This window comes from Mastigoproctus giganteus, chromosome 8, assembly GCF_048544385.1.
Source record: "Mastigoproctus giganteus isolate SK-2022 chromosome 8, ASM4854438v1, whole genome shotgun sequence".
Classification (NCBI taxonomy): domain Eukaryota; kingdom Metazoa; phylum Arthropoda; class Arachnida; order Uropygi; family Thelyphonidae; genus Mastigoproctus; species Mastigoproctus giganteus.
Window position 1 is genome coordinate 14,915,676 of NC_143582.1, and position 21,711 is coordinate 14,937,386.

Genomic DNA, 21,711 nt, shown 5'->3' on the forward strand with positions numbered 1-21,711 from the left:
CTTTTTGAGGGGTGGCGAGCCTGTTTCGCTTCAATTGTTTTGATATTTGTTTAGTTTCAGGATCATAGTGATGGCTCCAAGTTTCATCTACAGTAACTAGCCGCGAAAAAACTCCTATTGTTTTTACTAACACACCAACAACATTTCCTGTGCGCATTGTGTCCTTTCCATCTTCTGATAAGGGGTCAGAAGTTGCCCGAGTTACACCACGTTTTCTACGTGTTCTGTTGATTTTGTCGAGCAGTGTATATTCCGCCTGAAAACTGTATTCTATGGTCGGTTTGGTGGAAGAAAAACTCAAATGTCCGGGAGCATAAACCATGCAATTTCACCTAGGATTGTCTAACATTACACTAGTTTTGAAGGTCTGAAAGTATTGCTTTTCATTGTAATAGATTAAGGAAAAGAGCATGTCGAGAAAATGAACGACAATGTCCGAAGACATGAAATTTGATATTCGTTTTCAGGCCCGACGACAAGGGGGGGGGGAGATTATAGGTGTATACTATTCGCACCTGAAGTTCTTTAAGGGACCCAACGGAGACGTTAATATTACATTTTTAAGTAATTAAATTCATTTTTTAATAATCGGCAAAAAAGCTACGAACTTAAAATAATAAAAATGTTTTTATTTTATTAATTTTTTATATTACTGATTTATTATACGTTAGAATTGACTTGTTGCATTTTAAACTTCACATCTACTATAGCACAAAAGCACACACACAAACACATACACAAAGACAAGGGGGAGCCCTCGTAACACCTAACATATTGCTAACGTTTCGCAGATATTGCTAAACGTTAGCAATAATTATTAGCGTTATTCTAAGACTGATTAAATATTTGAAGAATTACTCTCATTTTGTTTCCTTACCATTAAGTACAAGAGGAAAAGATATATGCGAGGAAGGTGTAAATGAATGTAAGGCGCACAATCAGACACACATTGGAATGCATCCAATGACACATATTGTGTTTGCACATTTTCCTTTCGTTTTTGGATTTTATTTGGAAATATTATATAGGTGCTAGTACAAATTTGTAGTAATAATATTGGGAGTGAGATAATAGAACGAGATACCGTATCCAATAATCGGTCCCCTAATTAAGCTTTGCAGAAACGCAAGAGCTGCGTGCGTTTTATGTGTAGAAATCTGTGTTCACGTGCAGATTTATATGTAATGTAGGCTAAAAAATCCGGAATAACTCACGGAGAAACCCTACTCCCTCCATGATATCGGCTAAGTAACTACAGCCCTTATTGAAGAGGATTTCAGAATTTCATCCAGCTGTCGACGTAAATCCAATCCAGACCTCTTCAAGCAAGAGGCAAGTATCGATGTGTCGTGTTGACTAAGCTGCCACGGAGGACGGTGCCGGTAACATTCTATCCTCCGAGAATAACTCCGATGGCTTGAAAATATTCTTGTTTTCTGAAAATAGCTCCGATGGCTTGAAAATATTCTTGTTTTCTGAAAATAACTCCGATAACTCGAAAATATTCCCGTTCTTTCTGAAAACTATGGTTAAGATTATGGGTATCACAACACACACGGATAACATCTTCTATGAATACTCTAAGGCTGCATTGATTTCGCCAGTTTAGAATAATGTTTCCTGGGAGAAAAAAACATGCTACCCTCGCTTGAGACCGACTAACTCAGCCAGTTTGTGAAGAAGGCTCATAAAACTTCCTCCAGTCATCGACGGGACTCGAACGGCGATTTAATCAGCTGTGCTACCCTCGAGGGCAAAATCGGTGAAGGAGAGAGAGAGAGAGAGAGAGAGAGAGAGATTATTAGCTGTGCTTTTTTAGTAAAAATCTCACTATCGGTTTCTTTTTATTAAGGTTAGTATTATTTTCTGTAAACTCTTCAAGCGAATACAGCAGCATTCTTTTCAGAGACAGGTTCCTTGAGGTGATTGCATTTTCTGTTTTATTTTATGATTTTATTCTGCAATAATATTTTCAGGAAAATGCTCTCGAAGTGCCACTTAATATACTTTAGTATACCTGATTAGTTGGTTGCCTTCAACCTGACTGTCTGGAACGTTGGCTACTTGTGTACTTATCTTGTGAAATTTCAGCATATTTTTCAAAATGTAGACATGTTCGTAACCTGAACCTATAATTAAACTTATATATAACTGGTCTTGGTCTGACAGGCTTTACTTGTATGTAAAAAAAAAAAAGGGGGGGGGGGGAATGCACTAACGTGAGATAATTGATCTAAGTTCTCATCAGCTAGGGGGTGGTTTCTATCAGCGAACGTCTGGCGAACTGTGAATAAAATGTATTTTGTCTAAGTTGTAGAACCAGTTGTGACGGGCGAAAAATTACAGGTGAGTCAACAAGTTAGAGAAAAACAAAAAATCCTTTACATTTTCAAAACACATTCATAAAAAACATATTGATCAAAGGCTAGCGTGTGTATTTTTATTAATGTGTCATTACTATCTGCAAGATAAATATTTTAATACTACCAACGTGTCCATTGTTTCTAAACTTTTCCAATGTAATAAAATCACGTATGGCGTATAGGTATGCGTGATTTTTTATTAATTTATTAATGTTTTTAATATCGTATAAAAGTTCATTCTCTGCTGTCTGTAAGGCATTAAACTTTGAAGAGCAAAAATTTATATTTAATTATAAATCTAATGTTTGAAGTCCGGTGGCGTTGAAGGACATATTTTTTGAATGTTAAAACACCTAGTACCCTACGGTAACTTAAAGGTTTCCACAAATAGTTTCCCCACCATCAACATCAGATAAATGAAATGTGACATACAATTGAGTTGTCTGTAGCTGTATTGAGGTGTTTGTAGTTTGTGTATGGGTCAGTTTGAGTGCAAAGCCAGAATGATGTGACAGGTACCAAAACCATTATTGAACGGGACGCTTGAACCGAAAAGTCCGATTACCTCATAAAACTGAACTTAGTGGAACAGGTAATAAGGGATTTTGGTAGGTTCTCAAATAGCAAAATTGAATTCGGATGAAAAGTTCGAAAGAACAATGAAGGTTGAAAGAGAAGCGTAGATGACATTTAAGAATGTTAGCAGGTTTTTAGAAATAACAAGGATCCGAATCGCCAACATATAGTCAGCAATGAAGTCGAGGAGTTGGGCCATAATAAGAGCTTGAAATTTCATTTCTTTTATCCACTTTTGAATTATGGTCTTGAAAATGGCGGAACTGTTAGCGACGACAAGGTGAATAGTTTTATCAAGGTACCAAGGAAATGGAAAAGGTATCAGGGAAGGTGGATTAGTATGGCGGCTTATCAATTGGCTGTTACGGAAGTAATATACAGGGTGTATCGTAAATAGTGGTCCAGAGTAAAGGAGTCGGTGCACTGTGTTCTTAGGTATCACGTACAGGAATTTCAGTTACTTTTAGTCAAGATTCTCGGAAAAAAAAAAATTTCATTTTTTTTTTAAATTTCTGTGTCTTGCATCACTAATTTGCCTATAATTTCAACAAATATCAATATTTTTTAATTCTGTTTTTTTATTATTACTCCTGAATAGGTGCACTATCGTAAACAAATACATTCGACTAATTTAAAGTCAAAGATTTTTAAAGAAATTCATTTTTTATCTATTTCGATACTCATCTCCAAAAAGTCATGTGACTTTAGGTGCATATTGTCTAAAAAAAATGTACTACACTGTCAGTGCCCATTAATTTAAAAAAATCATTATTAAATCAAGATTCTAAAATGGTACAACATTAATTGCTAACAGTTCAGAAAAAAAAGTTATTGGCATTTAAAACAAAAAGCAGCTTAATTGCCTAAGATATTTTGGATTCAAAGCTTTTTTATTTTAAGTTCTTTGATTGGGTTTTTTGAAACAAAACATTCTTTTCAAATTAACTATTTATTTCAACTAAACGAAATGCTCAAAATGGCCACCATTAGTGGTGATGCATGCTCTGCATCGCCGAATAAAAGATCGTTTGAGTCTGCGAGCAAATCCGTTTGCATTAATTTCTTCAGCCGCTGTTTGAATCCTTTGACGCAATTGTTCGACAGAAGTGATTTCCTCTTTGTAGACCTTTTCTTTCAGACACCCCCAGTAGAAAAAATCTAGGGGGTTGAGATCCGTGAACGTGGTGGCCATAAAATTGGGCCTAACCGCCCAATCCATCTTTGTGGAAAAGTTTGATTTAAATGTTCTCGTACAATAACAGCGAAGTGAGCGGGACAGCCATCATTCTGCAGCCACATTGTGTCTCGTATTTCTTGGTCGACATCTCTCAATAACTCAGGGAGGTCGTTTCGCAAAAAATTTAATCTTTGCGAATCTTGACTAAAAGTAACTGAAATTCCTGTACGTGATACCTAAGAACACAGTGTACCGACTCCTTTACTCTGGACCACTATTTACGATACACCCTGTATAAAAAAACGGCAACAAAACCAGAACACAGAAAAAAAAAAAAAACAACTTTCAAAATAAAAGACGTCAATTTTACAAAAAAACAGGATAAATAACTTATTTTCCCGCCTGATGATTATGGATAAGACCTGGATTCATCCTTTTAGCTCTGAAATCAAGGAATGTTTTACTGAACAGTGTTCTGCCCACGTAGAAGGTTGGTTTTGTAACCAGAGTGGATTAATTCTCACCCGATTATCTTCATCAGGCATTCATCAGGATTATCTTCATGGGATCTATTACTCCAAGGCGTCCAACCTTTTTTGACTAGGGGTTAAAACCGATAAAACGTTGAAGGTCGCGGGTTGCATCGGTTTTCGCGGGAAGTGGGACGCAAGAACAATATTCCTTAACATTATAAATTTTCGAAACAGACTTTATTATCAACGTTTAATTTACAGTTTATTTTTACAGTAAATAGTTAAATACGGAAATCCAACAACCAAACAACAGATTTCATTTTCAGCTTTTTATTTTAACTTCTGAAACTACATCTCATGGATTTTAATGAGCTGTATCCAAATTTGAATTCAGATGTTGCCAGGACCTAGACTTTTGGAGAAGAATGCAGGATAAGATTATTTAAATTTTTAATGAAATTTTAACAGGTATAAAAGTCGTAAAATAAGTCAAGGTTAAACCATTTTTTTTTTTTTTATAGTTTGATTTTCTTTTGTAATAATCAGTAGCCGCTCTTATCAATGTCTGCCAGCATACTGGGCTTCTATCTTCCTTGGCAACTTTCTCATGGCATTATTATCTTGTTGAATGTTGACCATATTCATCACTAATGTCATCTAAGATAAAGTCTAAATGGGAATGAATAAAGAGTATTGTTAGAGACATTGTAATCGAGATTCTGATAGGCTCATAATAAATTCTCGATAAATATTTTATAGTTTTCTGCTCTGTCATTGTCACCAAAAATGTTTACAAGTTTTCTTGAAGGATTCCAGCCCCAAAGGATTTAATACTCTTTAAAAATTTCCATCTTTCAGTAATTATGATCTGTGGTCCAACGAATATACTTTCGTTAATTTTAGCATCACTAATGTGTGGAAATTTTAGTGTTTAAAATATTGAAATCCATCGCCATTCCAATCCATATACAATACCAGCAATCGTCCACATGACTGATTTGTTCCCTCCACACCATGAGAACAGCGAACGGTGGTAATATTTCACGTTCTGTTTTTTAATAAATTTAACGTTTATTTTAAAAATAACGAGGCATATCCCACATATTATATGGGATATGCCTCGCGTGCCACCTAGGGGCAGATCTAGAAGCTAAGAGAATCAATAATTCTTCCCCCCAGTAATCTGCGCCTGATGCCATTAAATACTTTTTGGTAATTACATAAAGGAATTTTATGCTAAGTGCTTATAATAAAAAAATTAAAACAATTTTATTTTTATAAAACAAATTTAATACGCATTAACGATCAGTGTTCCAACAGAATTGATGTCAAGAGCTCTTTATCTTCCTTTCACTGTTCTAAACTAACGCTAAAAGGCGGTAAATATGAATCGTAGGTTTCCGCCAGCTTGAAACTCAGGTCATAATTTCTGGCAATAAAATTGGACTTTAAACTGTATGTATTTATCCACATTTTTGATTTTTAAAATCAGTTTTATATATTTTTTTTTTTTTTTTTCCCAAATCGAGTGGTGGGCCACAGGTTGGTCACACCTGATCCAGCAAGATTTAAAAACTCCTGGCTCCAGAACTTCTCAATACGTGAAAACTAAAATATGAACTATCTTGCGAATTGATATTTCATAAAATATGAAATATCAGTTCACAAGTCAAAATGGGAGTGCACATTCGACACCTTTAAAAAAATACTAAGTCCATTATATCTCTTTCGAAAACATTTTTCAGTATTGTTCAGTATTATTACATAACATTTATAACAATCTTATTACATGGTTATGGTAATTTCGTTAAATAAGTATAGGTATAGGTATGTTGAGGGTCTGACGGCTTTGGGGATTTCTCCCATCTCCGCGTATGTTCTATGTATCGAGTGACAGTACCCTGTCTATGCCAGAAGTTTAAAAATAATGTATGGGTCATGTGGTATGTAGTTTGTTGTGCCCATTGTTCATCCGGCCTGTTGGCCGCCGGGCCCCCAGTGGAACCCGGCGTTACCAAACCTAGCGACGGGGACGCCGGCCGGGTGTACCAAGAGACTAATTACTGTATACTAATTTTAGCAGTAATTCCGGTATATGTTCCGTTGCTTCTTTTGCCATCTCCGGTTCAATTAGGTCCAGTCCAGGGCATTTCTTATATTTCGCGCGGCTTGCTGCATCCTGAATTTCTTCTAAGGTGAAGGGGGATTCTATTTGGTCATTATTATAGCAATTGTTTGCTTGGCAGATAGCTTGCTGCTCATCTGTTAGTGTTGTTGGCAGCTCCTGAAGGATGTTGTCCAGGATGTTCCCAATCGACTCCTCCCAGGTTATGGTTAAATTTCCTTGTGCTGTTTTGGTGGCTGTCACGACTCCCCCCCCCCGGGGAGTTTGTGAGTGGTAATTTTGTATATCACCCCCCAAGGGTTGCTGTTCCCTGACCCCTACCAACCTCTCCCATGATTCTCTTTTCTTTTAATTTTGTTAAATACTGAGGAAGGTACATAATATGTACATCATTAAGAAGCAATACAACAAAGGAGATTTTCAAAATTCAGTGAGACTAATTTTTTGTCGGCCGACCCATAACTCAGTGCTGCCTATGCTCTTGGTACATAGTGAGATGGAACGGGCCGCGAGTTGGGCACCAAACTTTTGTCCCGTTTTTCTCTTTCCATTCCTGAAGCAATTTTTCAAGCGCTTGCCACTTAAAAATCTCCATTGACGCGAAGATTTCTCAGAAATCACTGCGTCATATCATCATCTGGCTGCCTTGAAATCCTTTCAAGGGAAACCAGAGGTATCCTACAAAAATGACCTACTGGAGATGAATTCATTAGCTGAAGAAACGTGTCTCCCTCGCTATTGGCTATATAAACAGACTAATAAATATGCCTTGTCTCAAATTTCTTTCACCGTGGATTCTAGATCTTTGAGCCACACTTGTATATCTCCAAATGTATTTAGTATAATATGAAGTCTTTTAATATGGAAGTCATAAAAAAAAGCAAAAAAAAAAAAAAAAAACAGAAGCTTAATATCATTAATCAGGGATCTTTGGTTTTCGTTTTGATTTATTTACTGAGTCACTTGGAAAACGATTTACTGAGTACAAGTACGGATCACCGATTTTATACCCTGTAATTACTGAGACGGTGATGGTTGCTTCGATATGCTTATCCTTTTCACCGTTGTGTTGAATGAGCCATACGAGTGTGGCCTAAAGCACTAGCCCTCATGGGGAACGTTGTTTTTTATTCAATACTGGTGTTGACAAAAGGCATTCCAATTTATACTGCAGGATTGCCATGTGGGCAGAGAAAGAGTTTACATCAGCGAATTTTCAAACAAGCCACTCAATAGTATATAATGTTCTCAGGTCTTCTGCAGGTTTGAAAAGGAAATAGTATACACTTGGAAGGGTACAACAGGATAATTTTTCGTAAGTCATGTCACTTCTATTTCTTAATGCCCTAGCGGACAGCACAATTAATATAATTACTGGCCTCCCCACATCAGGTGGAAAATAACCAAGTTCAAATCCCGTCAATGACGCGAGGAATTGTTATTTTCCTTTTTTATAACGTGGCTGAGTTAGTCGGTCTCTGGAAGATAGCATGGTTCTTGATCCCTGAAATTCGGATTTTTCGTTCAGTAAACGGGAAAATCGACAATAGAACACACGCAATTTACACACATAATATATAAAGCACAATAGGGTCTAAGTTCCTGGGGCACGTTTAGCAGGAGCCACGATTGAGAGAAAAAAAGAAATCACTGGTATGTCAAAAGCAGCCATCTCAAAACTATACAGTAAGTGAGAAACGAAAGGAGAATGTAGCTCTAAAAGGAAGAAATGTGGCAGAAATGTACTCCGAGAATGGAACTACAGGAACATAAGGCGTATTGTGCGTCAGAAAAATAGAAGGTACAGTGTGCAGTAAATGACAGAAAAATTGAATTTAGGCAAAAAAAATAATAATAAATCGGTCAACTACTGAGTGCCGGGCACTCAGGATGAAGGATCCGTAGTCACGAATGATCGTTAGTGTAGTATCTCAAATAGAGAGCTTTATGGTAACTGAAAAAAAGGTTCTAGTACCCTGGCTTGGCTTAAAACCGAGGAATTAACGAAAACGTTGTCTATTTGAGTCTTTCCAGCTGTTGTGAATGGCAAGGGTGGGAGAAGCGATTAAAGTCTTGGGGAGAAGCGACTGGCAGGTGAGGGCCGTGCAAGACTACGCTGTCTTGACATTAGCTATCTGAGTACCTCCTTGCCAGGACAACTCCAGCTTTGAAAACTGTTAACATATACTTCTCGTCGCAAAATTTATAAATGACTTTTATAGAATTATTAACTAACTATTTAGCAACCTTTTTGTCACCAAAAGGAGAGTTACTTAGTACAAAGATGCGCGCTATCGAAGTGCAATAAAAAATTGTTTTTTTAATTTTAACACAAAAAGTAAATGATAGATTTCAATCGGAATAGATTTCCCTGATTGGAGAGGCAAAAGGGTTGCCTTTGCAATTCTACACATATGGATGGTGATAGATGAGCATCGAATAACGCATAGCTAATGGACATGTGTGTGTGTGTATAGGCTGGGTGGCTCCTAGAACGTCCGTTCAAATCCACCCACCTCGTTTCTTTGTAAGTTGAACAGACTCTGCAAAACAGGCCAGCGTGTAATAGTGCAGTTCGTAATACGAGTAGTTCGTGTAGTTAATGCATGTTGTGTTGTTGTGTTGTGCTGGCCTCTTGGCTACCTAGAAGCAGCTATCACCAGGAAGGCTGCTTCTAGACACGTCCACACCACGGGAAGGTGGGCCAGTTCAAGTAGATGGGAAGCATAAGGTCTCAGGTTATGAAACAAACAAAAAAAAAAAAACTCTCTGGGGAACCAATCCAGAATTAAATTATATATATATATATACACATACATACAATAATAATAATAATAAAAAAATATATATATATCAATAAAAAATAAATTAATTAAATTCTAAAATATAATAAAAAATAAAATTAAAAAATATAGTAAATAAAAAAAATAAAAAATATATATATAAATAAAAATAATAAAATAATGCATAGCTAATGTGATTTTTAAATTTTCAGCTCCATTAGCGATGGAAATAGAGGAGGCGGGGACACGAAAATTACTTACATTTTCCTGTCTGGCGCCGCCATTTTTAATTTTAAAAATATTTTAAAATTATATTTTAAACCTACTCGTTGAGCTCTTTCCAACGGTGTATAATAAGCTATAGGTTGTTGACAATATTTTTGTCCCCCCCACATTCCCTCCCTCCAATTTCTCAGACAAATTTTTGTCAACAACGACCAATATGGCGTTATGTTGGCCCACATGATGTACAAACCCATGCAAAATTTCAAGTCAATACGCGGCGCCTCCGTAGCCAGGTGGAAAGGAGCAGCAGTGCGTAGCACACGCTTCTTAATCAGACCGGTGTTCGAGCCCGTCACCGCCAAATACGGAGGATACGGAAAGGTCAGGGAATGACCGCCGCATATCCCGGAGCAATATGGCCTTAGTTGTTAATGCTCCTAAAAACCAAATAACAAACAAACAAACATCAAGTCAATACGTTGAGTGGTTCCAGAGATACAATGCTGTGACACACGGACAGACAACCGAGTGACATTATAAGGGTTCTTCGTTAGACTAAGATCCGGCGCGGGCGTTTTTTTTTTTTTTTATACGTTTTTGATTCAAGGTAGCTCTTAAGCATATGCCCATCTCCACCTTGTTCGCCTGTGACGGCGCAGAACTTCTGCGAAACGGGCCAGAAAAAAGTGTTGATGTATGTGTGTTAGTATTGTGTATGTTCTGTTGTTAGTGTTAAGCCTCTTTGCACCAGGGAGCAGCCAACACCTGGGCAGCTGCTGCCTAATGCCCGTCCCTAATTTCGAGGAGCCAGGTTCGGGTGCACTATTCACTGTCAGTGCTCAGCGCACTAAAATTCCGCACCTGCCGGAAGTAGTGCAATACCGGCGGGTGCCAGCAAAAAAAAAAATAATAAAAAAATAATAATAATAAATAAACAAAATAAAATAAACTAACTAGTGACAATATTACCGGTTCAAAAGCTCATTACTTCTGAGAAAAACAATATTGTTAAGTTAAGTTCATTATAGTTGATTTTAGTTAAAACTCAAAATAATTTAATTTGTCTCAGCATATCTGAGACAAAATAAATTAATAGGCACATACGTACCAAAAACAAAACAAAACAAAAGGTGCTAATCTCAACCTGACAGTTTGTAAATTTAACCGTTGGCAATTTGTCTTGTCCTACGAACAGATCCTGTCACTGCGAGCAACAGCCACAATGAGACCACTGCCCCAGCAACCAAAATAGTCCCACAGTCATTTTCTGGAAGTCTTCACAATCTTCACTGTCATCAAATAATTGTTCACTCAAGCTATACTCTTTCTGTCTGATCGCTGGTTTCTCCCAGTTGTTATCAACTGGAACTTGACCATGGAAGTTTTCCAATGGTCACACTTTGTGCAGAACACACACATATGAGCCGTTTTGTCATACACTAACGACATTTTCAAAGCGCGGGTGTTGAAGAATGTCGGATTTAGTCGTCGTGTGCCTATATGAAAGTCTCTTTTTCCTGTAAAAAATCGAATGACTTGTGTAGGCGTACACTGTTCTACTCAGTGTACTATATACATATATATATAATTGTTTATGTAATTTATATATATATACTTTTGTTTAACCTACGGTTAATTCATTATTTCGGTAACTATATGTTACCCTTGGGCCTCTGACTGCGTATACTGGTCCAGTGATTTTCGGGTTAGCTAGAAATGAGTGAGACAACTGACAAAACACAAGTAAATTGCAACGTGTTTACCGGTAATTCTGGGAATCTGACTCATGTACATACAAATTTTTCACTAAATTTCTAATGCAGGCAACCTCCACTGGGATGTACAGTTACAAAAGTTCCTTACTATATCTCATTATCAGGAAGATTTATTTACAGTTCCTTTAAAACATCAATTGTGTTTTTCCTTCTACCACACAGGCTAATCAAGTCATTCACAGTTAGGATTTCAGAATGCCTTTCTCCTTTCCCCAGGACTATATCTTGACCAGGTATAATAACACTAACAATACTTACAATTATTTGTCTCCTTCTCCAGATTGGGCCAGCTCCTTGGTTTTAGGACGACTTTCCATTATGGTCTTCATTTCGGATTCCTTTGTTCTGTACCAAAAAAACTCACCGACCAACTCACTCTAATACGGCCTACTCACTCTAAAATTGCCTACTCACTTAAAACCACCAACTCTCTCTGCAAACCACCCGATCATCCTAAAACGACCAACAACCACCCCGGTTCCCGCCGAAACAAATCCTTATATATCCTTTTTGTCCTAAATTCTTTCCCCATCCCTCATTTTAATATAATCCCTGATTAGTTCCATCGTCCTTGACCTTCTCCATTTCTCCGTATACAGTATTTCTCCTGGTTCGGATCATTTCGGAGAAATTTAACCTGACCTTCTTTTTGTAGGTCGAAGCTCACCCTCCTGGGAATTTTGTCTTGCCCCTGAAACATTTTCCTAACGACTTATTCCTAATTCTATTTAATTGTTCGTTGCGTGTATAATTAATTGCTCACCGAATCAGTCTAATTTGTAAGAATATTCCGATGTTAAATGCATATATATTATTTTTATTACTTTATTTTTATTTATTTATTTAATAATTATTTTATTTATTTATTATTATTATTTTTTTTTTTTTTGGTAAGCCAAAGTTTACACTATACTGGAGTGGCCGCCAATGCCAAGCCTGGACTGTGGAACAGTGGAAAATGATCGTGTGGGCGACGCGTTTCGATTTACACTTTTTTGCAATAATGGTAGGGTGAAAGTGTGGCTTGAACCTCATGAAGCCACGCATCCAGACTATCTCTTGTCTACCACTTAAACAGCTGGTGGTGGTATCATACTATGGGTATGTGCTGGTGGTACAGACTGGTTTCGCTCGAACCGTTATAATATCTTTCTGTAGTATTTCAGTCGATTTTGCCGGGGCGTTCGACTCACTTTGGTGGCCGAGCGTCCTGAACAGACTGAGAGAAGCTGCAGTACCAATCAACTTATACAAAGCAATGGAAGACTACCTTTCAGGCAGAAGAGTGGAAATAAATACAAATTATCAAAAAATCACAAGAAACATACATAGGGGATGTCCACAGGGGTCTGTCTTGGGTCCTCTCATTTGGAACATGGTCTTGGACGATTTCCTGTGCCAGGACTTGGGGCTGGCTGAGGCCCAGGCCTTTGCGGACGATCTCATTGTTACTATGAGGCAGATTCCAGAGTCCAACTGGAAAACAGCGGTAATCAGGCAATGCAGAAATTACAATACTGGGCCACAAAAAACCAGATAAAAATTGCACCCCTGGATTTAGAAGTTGTGACAGCAGGACTGCGCTACCTGCACTCAAAGGGAGTGGCCGCAAATCATCAGGACTTCACCATCAACCCAGCAAGCAGTCAAAAAACGGAAAGAGCACGACTACAGACCTACCTCCTTCAGGAGTGGCAACAAAGATGGACAGAGACGACAAAGGGCGAGATCACTCGTAAATTCTTTCCAGAACTGAACAAAATATACCCAAGGCAACCGGGCTGGTTCTTCCCGGGCTTGCACCTGATCTCGTTACTCACAGGACATGGACCCTTCAACCAGAAACTGTTCGGCTTCGGCCTCGCCGATGACCCAAATTGCACGTGCAGGGAGGTCGAAAGCTGGGACCCCTGCTTTACGACTGCCCACAATACGAAGACCTCAGATGCACCCTCATCACGAAAATCCATTACCGCCCCAAAGGACTTGAGCATTACTTCATTGACACGGAAGAGGAGTACCGCGCGCTCTCCCAGTATGCACAGGACCTCTTTACAAGGAGAAGGGTGTTAATTGCCATACATCGAGACTGATAGTACAGTAACATAAATCGCATAAAAAAAAAAAAGTAAAGTGCAGCCATTATCAACCCACTGCAGGGTGGAAGCCTCCTCAACAATTCATGCTGAGGGAAATGGACCATAATCTGCCACGCTGGTCCAGTGCGGGTTGGCAGATCTACCGTATTCAGCAGTCAGGGGCTTGAACCCCGGTCTACTCAAAGAGCGTGTGCTACTGCACTCCCGCTCCTGCCCACTCGGCTCAGTCCTGCTGTCACAACTTCTAAATCCAGGGGTGCAATTTATCGCATAAGACAGAGACAACTCCTGGAAAAGAAAACTGTGGAAGAAAAGAAAATGAACGGAAAAGAAAGGAATAAAGAAAAGAAGAAGGGAAAAAGAAGAAGAAGAAGAAAAGAGAATCAACGAAAAAAAAAGAAGGACAGGGATTGCCTCATGAGTGTCCCAATCTGAATCAAGTGGACAAGAATAGAGACAACAAACAACAAACTGCAGCCTAGCTCCCAAAGCCTCACGGCAGCCTAAAGAGGGCACCCTAGCCCCCTTCACCTTTAAACCCTACTCCCCCGGGGAGACAATTCTCTCGTCGTCCCCTTCATTTCTACTCTGGTGGGGCATGGGCATGCCACACTGAAACTTGGGACTGTCTTCCCTATTGGCTCCATACTTCTGTCTTTCTCCCCCCAGTCTTCAGCTCCCCCCTCTCTATCTTCAGGCTAGCGAAGCCCCACACATCTAAATTTAAATACATCCAAAATATCTTCACCCACGTTCTGGCCCAACTCAAGCGGCATCAACCCCACGATTGACGTTGGTATCTGTATGCATGTGTATACATATGTGCATGTGTGTATGTATGTATTTGTATGCACACATATATACACCCAACTCAAGTGACGTCAACCCCATGATTGACGTTGGCACATGTATGCACGTGCTTGTATACACACATATATGCATGCAATATAAAAACAATATAATTTATTTTATTTTATTTTATTTATTTATCGTTTTTATTATTATTTTATTTATTTATCTTTTTTATTATTATTTTATCTATTTATCTTTTTATTTTTATTTTATTTCTTTATTTATTTACTTTTTTTTCTTTTCTTTTTTTTTTTTTAAGGTCCTAGCCACTGAAATCTCAGGAAATTAGGTGGCAGGACCTGTCAGAGTAATTTAAGTCTACTGGGTTCCTGGTCTGCCTCCACAGGGCGAAGGTGGAGCAACGTTGGGCCTCAGCAGGGGTACAGCGGCTAAACGACCAGATGAATAACGGTACACGGCACTACACATATACAATATCCATACACTTTTAAATCTCTGGCATTTCCAGTGAACTGGTACACCCACAATGAAAACTACGCGGAGATGGGGGAAACCCCTGGTGCCGTCTGACACTAAATACACCTTACACCTTACAACTTCACCCTGCAGTGTTTCATTGTAACCGGAATTCCGATGGATTCTTTCAAGACGACAACGCAGTTATCCAACGTTAAAAAATTGTAACTAAACGATTCCACATATCCATACACTTTTAAATCTCTGGCATTTCCAGTGAACTGGTACACCCACAATGAAAACTACGCGGTGATGGGGGGGAACCCATGGTGCCGTCTGACACTAAATACTGTACACCTTACCGCTTTCTTCAAATCTGAGTCAAATTGAGAATGTCTGAGATATGTTGGATAGGGCAATACTCGTTCTGTTTGATCGCTGGTTTCTTCCAGTTGTTATCCACTGGAACTTGACCATGGAAGTGTTTGGCTTCGCAGTTCTCTATCGACCGCAATATAGCAGCTCGCAAATATCCTGATGGAAGAATAGTAAAAATCTTTAGCTGGACTCCCTGAGACACCTAGTAGAATCCGTGCCACAACGTGTATGGGCTGTAATTCGTCGAAACGTGACCATACTAGATATTGAATAAAAGTTTCTGATTTTTAGTCAGTGAGTGTATAAGTTCGTCAATGACCTAAAATGTAAAATGAAGTTTTTAACTGTATTCATTTTCAGTTGCAATGTTTTTTTTCTCTCACACTTGCAGTGTTTCTTAATTTCTTCTGGCAACTTCATAATATTAAAAACTCAAATTGTTCTTCCACCTTGCCAAGTTTAACCTTAAACGTTGTATTGGTATGTTATACTAGTTTGGCGGTTTAATAGTGTTCTTTTACAATTGATTATAATCCAAAGCGTACTATTGTTTATTGATATAACTTTTTCAGGAATTTTATTATTCCATTCCAGAAAAAAAAAACCATGTAAATTCATCACCAATTCACATTATTTTTATTTTTAATTTCTTTGAATTAGATAAAAAGCGTTGATGTCTTAAAAGCTTATATTCTTCGCATTCGAGAAGTACAACCAATTATCAATGCTATGGTAGATGAAAGGTTTGATGAGGCGCTAGTGGATGCCCAAAAAATTGACGACTTTATTGCATCTGCCCAGTTGCCAGAAAGTCAGCTTGAGAGGGACTTCCCTCTTCTTGGAGTACCCGTCAGCATTAAGGAGATCATTTCTGTAAAAGGTAATTGTAAAAAAATTACAATTTTTTAAATATTTACTCCAGTTTTGTCAATAAAAAAAATACACTGCTGTGGGCAGCTAAAGTCGTGAGGCTTCAGTTTGTGTCTTTAAATTGTTTATATTCTATGGCAGTTTGCCTCCTTACCCCCTTTACGGGAATCGGACCCAGGACTTTATTTATGTATGTATCTTTTCTAGGGTCCTGTTGTATTTATGTTCATGTAGATAATGTTTGCATTACGTTCCTGATAGAAGGCCTTCTGTTAGTAGCGTATTAGCTGCTAACAGAACGTTTTCCCACTGGGACCCCAACTGGTAATCTGATTGGCACACTGCTTCAGCATAATATCGCTACATGATCGCGCTGTGTACAATCAAGGTTAGCATGGTTGCGCGTGACGAAGTCAAATACGGAAAGTATGCAATCAAATATACGTTTTTCAAATGCTACCTAGGCAGTAAATTGAATCCCGCACACATACGTTGATGAACTGCCAAGTGATAATTGAATTTGTAGTTATCAGGGCAGGGCTGATAGGTGAGGACAGCAGGACACCGCACGAGACCACCACATATGAAACATGTCGATCGTTCAACGTTTAATTATAAATGACATACAGTATATGCTGGGCCATATTCATACCTCACCTCAGGCAGCAAAATAGCTACGCTTGGCTCTAGTGATTATTTTCATTAATTTTTTTATTTAGATGTCTCAGATACATCGGGACCCTTCTTGTCAGTTGAAGGAACTGACAAGAACTGACTTCCACCCTTCACCCGCCCCGTGCTCAGGGCCAAGTCTAAGCAGGAAATTCAAATAAGAGCCATCAAATTGAAAAACAAAATAAAGAAAAAAGAAAGAAAGAGAGAAAAAAGTTTCATTTTTCGGAATTTTCATCCCGCAAAACAAAGGCGCAAAATTTGCAGACGCGACACAATATAGTTTCGAATAATAATGTATTCTCTAACGTACGTACATATTTATTATACAATAAATATATATTATATTCATTGTATATACAGAAATCGTTGATTTCTTGGTCATTTCGGTAAATTTTGTCACGTGATCTTGGTAGTTGAAGTTCGCACTGAAAATCGCAGTAAAATTCACGCTAATCATGCTTTTTTTTTTTTTTTTTTTTCCTGTAGGGATGCTACACACAGGTGGATTGGTCAGTAGAAGAGGAACAAAAGCCACCCAAGACGCTGACGCGGTAACTTTACTGAAACTAGCTGGGGCTATTCCAATAGTCAATACCAACACCAGCGAATTGAGCTTATGGTGGGAATCTCGCAATAAACTGTACGGAGTAACCAACAATCCATATGACATTAAGAACACTGCAGGAGGAAGCAGTGGTATGCATCATATAATTAAGTTTATTTTTGAGTTATTCTGTGGCGATTATTTTATTTTTATCTTTAATTTTTTTTAAAGGAACGTTTGTAGAGTTTTACTTAGATCAGCTGTCCTTTTGAAACAAAATACCATAAACGATGATGTTTTTTATTACTTAAAAAATACTGGATATTTATGTAATATTTAAAAGTATTTTTAATGAAGAAATTGAGATCGTTCTCTTTATTCAAAGCCCCCCCCCCCCCACACCCGTATTCTGGAACGACTGGTTCCAGTCTCCCATCTCCCAAAGTTTTTCAAATTTGAAATACCTTTGCATATAAAATTTAAAACAAATATTTAAATTATTAATAGTAAACCTGCGAAGTTTTTGGACGATTTTTGTACTTTAACTGTCACTGTAATAACATTTATTTGTGTTGCTAGAAAATTAACATTGAATTTTCCTGTTCAGGTGGCGAAGGGGCTCTGATCTCCTCAGCAGCGTCTGTTATTGGACTAGGAAACGATCTTGGAGGAAGTATACGGCTACCTGCTTTCTTTAATGGTATCTTTGGACACAAGCCGACAGGCAGTAAGTAAAGTCGTTCTCCCACACTTTCGTTTTCTTTTGTATGTGTTTCGTCAGCTGATTTACTATTAAAACATTTCCTTCCACAACTGGTGGAAAAGTCTTGTGCGAGTTTCGTCGATGACTAGAGGAATTTTCATGGGCCTTTTTCACAACGTGGTTGAGTTAGTCGGTCTCAAGCGAGGGGAACATGGTTTTTTCTCCCGGAAACTGGGGTTTTTCGTCCATCAAACGGAAAATCGACTCCAGAACGCGGAGCAATATCGCCTTACTCGCTGATGCTCCTAAAACCCTACAACAACAACATTTCCTTCCTTATTGCCCTCATGTGACAAAATTTCCTCCTCAGATAGATATTACACATATTCAAGTGCAAATTTCCTCATTATAAATATACATACGTTTGCCTAGTGACAGATACTAGATTGATAATTTACCATTGCTTAATCCATTGCTGTTTTTGTTACTCAAGTAGAACGCCTTGGCCCTATTCATTTATAATGGAGTGTCTTTAAGAGATTATTAGAGGAAAGAGACGACCAGCTTAATCACTAAAGGAAATCACAATCTTACTGCTATAACTATTACTATTTATAATTCATTTTATAGCACTTTTGCTGTTCACAGTTTTACCTTGTAAGCAAAGTAGCAGCAGGTAGTTTTTAAAGCTGTAATGATGGAACTTAAATCATCTAGAATTTGTTTAACCACACCCCCCTACCAAACTATTAGAAGATGCAGTTAACAGTCAGTTTATCCTCTTTTAACGGCGATAATAACAGTAATCTGCCTTGGCATGACAAATATACGCAACGCAAGTTTTGTTTGTTTGTTTTAGTAGTGGGGGTTACAGAGAAGACGAGGGAGATACATTTTTGAAACCCCCACCACAAACATTGAAAAAAATTATGTGCTTATCGTAAAAAGTATCAGTAGTTTCAAAGGGAAATTTTACCTTTTTGTGTTTCGGAAATCCGAGACCATCGGATCATTCTAAAGCTTTCAAGATTCGCGATGACCCTAAAGTGAAAATGTTCGCTAAAGAAATCAAAGACCACATTTCCAATTCTGCTTTACAAATGCTTACAGAATTATGGAACTTTTTTTTTTTTTTTTTTTTTTGCCCATTGTGGCCGATTTAATTGGTCTTGGGCGAGAGTTGAAACGCCCGCCTATCTGGGAACTCTGGTTTTTGATTTAGGCAAACCATAGAAAACACGAAATTTATGAACATGATACGCTGGGCCCCACGACCTTAAATTGCTATTATCACAAAAACAAAAACAATGTGTGGAACAGTCTGTTAGATTTCTTTCACCGGTCGAAGTTGGAATAACTTCTTCGTAAACGAACTTTTTGTTGCTTGTTTGTTTCTCAGACAGAGCAACAGACAAACAAACTTTACCCGTATTGATGGATGAAAAACCCTCGCTTCTGGAGGGTATAAAAAAAAAAAAAAAAGCCCATAAATTTTTTTCCGGGTTTGATGGGATAGGAACCTAGGCCTTTTTTCATGATCACAACTAGTGGGCTTTCGGCGAAGTAGGTAGACCGAAAATTCACGTCATCCATCCCTCCAAGGGGACTCTAACCTAAAATATACAAGTTTGGAGGGCTGCACAGTGGGACCAGATTACTGGCTTCAGTGTACATGTCCATCCTTGCAGACCAGCTGCATTCCTTCATGGTTATCGTGCACCCACAGGGCAATGGACTCTTCCAGCAGGACAATGCGCCTTCCCACAGAGTCGTAGTGACTAGAACATGGATCGAAGAGCATTCCGCAGATTTTACCACCATGGATTAACCTCCCCTTTCCTCGGACATGAACCCCGTGGAGCATTTTTGGGATGCTGTTGAAAAGTCCGTTTGAGATTTGGATCCTCCACCCAGGAATGCGACGGAATTATGAACAGCAGTGCAGCAACATGGATGGAATTACCTGTGTAAAGCTTTGGTGAACTGGTGGACTCAATGACTGCCCATATCCGGGAGAAAGGTGGGCATATCCCTAGGTAGATGTCCCATGATTTTTGTCCACTTAATGTACACTTCATGTGTTAAGAGTTGACACCCTCATGGGTAGCACAGTTGATATAATCACCGTCCTCCCACACCGGCTGAAAAGGACCTGAGTTCGAATCCTGTCAATAAGACGAATTTTTATGGATCTTTTTCACAAGGTTACGTGTCCATAAAAGAAAAAAAAACTATGCTATCCTCCCCTGAAACCCGTAACCTTGTTTCACAATGTTACGGGTTTCAGGGAAAAAAACCATGAAAAAACCATTTCACAAGGTTACGGGTTTCAGGGAAGGATAGCATGGTTTTTTCTCTGGCAAAGAGCGACTTTTCGTCCAGCAAACAGCAACTCGGCCACTGAACACACGCAATTTACATGTTATATACAGCACGATATGGTCTGAGTTGCTGATTCACCTAAAACCCTAAAACAACCAACCAACCAACTTCAACATCAAAAACATAAAAATAACAAATAATAATTCGAAGACTAAGGCGCATTTAGGGCTAGAGCCTCAAGCTGCGAACAAATTTAGACTATGTATATAAAGTGCTTAGCATCATAATACACAGCCATTTCTGAATAAACAGAAAATTTTTTAAGGTGGCATCGTTTTAGGTTATATCTCATATTGTGAATGCCTTCACAACGAGTTGCCATGATATTGCACTACTTCGAATAAGTAACGCTTCACCTAAGGAGAAGACTAGTGTTACTTATTCTCAGATAGGTACCACCACCCAGACAGCACTGTTTCAGGGCTATTTGGCCCTTCGTCAGTGAGTGGGTAGGTACCCAAGTGATGCAATGATGGCAAAAACAGTTATGAAGTATAACTCCACAATATGAGAGATGCCTGATGGTGTATGATGTATTTAGACTCATATTGTGGAGTTATACTTCATAACTGTTTTTGCCATCATTGCATCACTTGGGTACCTACCCACTCACTGACGAAGGGCCAAATAGCCCTGAAACAGTGCTGTCTGGGTGGTGGTACCTATCTGAGAATAAGTAACACTAGTCTTCTCCTTAGGTGAAGCGTTACTTATTCGAAGTAGTGCAATATCATGGCAACTCGTTGTGAAGGCATTCACAATATGAGATATAACCTAAAACGATGCCACCTTAAAAAATTTTCTGTTTATTCAGAAATGGCTGTGTATTATGATGCCAAGCACTTTATATACATAGTCCAAATAATAATTCGAAGATTATTTATTCGTGTGCGTTATATCCAAGTTATCGTATAGTGAAATATAACGTATTAAACGAACTTTTTTCGCCACAGTTCATGGAATTCACGAATTCTATGAAATACATGAATATTATGGACAGTGGAATGGTGTCTGCGAAACGTGCATTATGACTTTCAGGTCCTCGATTATTGAGACCTTAAAATGTTCCTCCAACATTATGAAAGGATTCCAACCCCCGACCAAGCTAGTAACATTTTTTATACACATGCTATGACAAACACTGTATGTATGCTGTGCCTGCAATAACAAATATTAATCTGTCGGTTTGCTTGTTTGCTGGATGAAAAACCCGAGATTTCGACAGATAAAAACCACACAACCATCACCCAAAACTAACTCACTCATCTTGTGAAATAAGTCGATAAAAGTACTT

At 38.3% G+C, this 21,711-nt stretch overlaps 1 protein-coding gene across 1 annotated transcript in view; it reads left to right on the plus strand.

Annotated features, from left to right (window-relative positions):
- The window catches only part of LOC150081284 (fatty-acid amide hydrolase 2-like), a 60,355-nt gene that overhangs the window by 23,234 nt on the left and 15,410 nt on the right, over window positions 1–21,711 (plus strand). Inside the window, exons 2-4 of the mRNA XM_090379601.1 lie at window positions 15,904–16,123; window positions 17,275–17,484; window positions 17,940–18,059. Coding sequence (XP_090235727.1) covers window positions 15,904–16,123; window positions 17,275–17,484; window positions 17,940–18,059 — 550 coding nt within the window. The remainder of the gene's footprint in view (window positions 1–15,903; window positions 16,124–17,274; window positions 17,485–17,939; window positions 18,060–21,711) is intronic.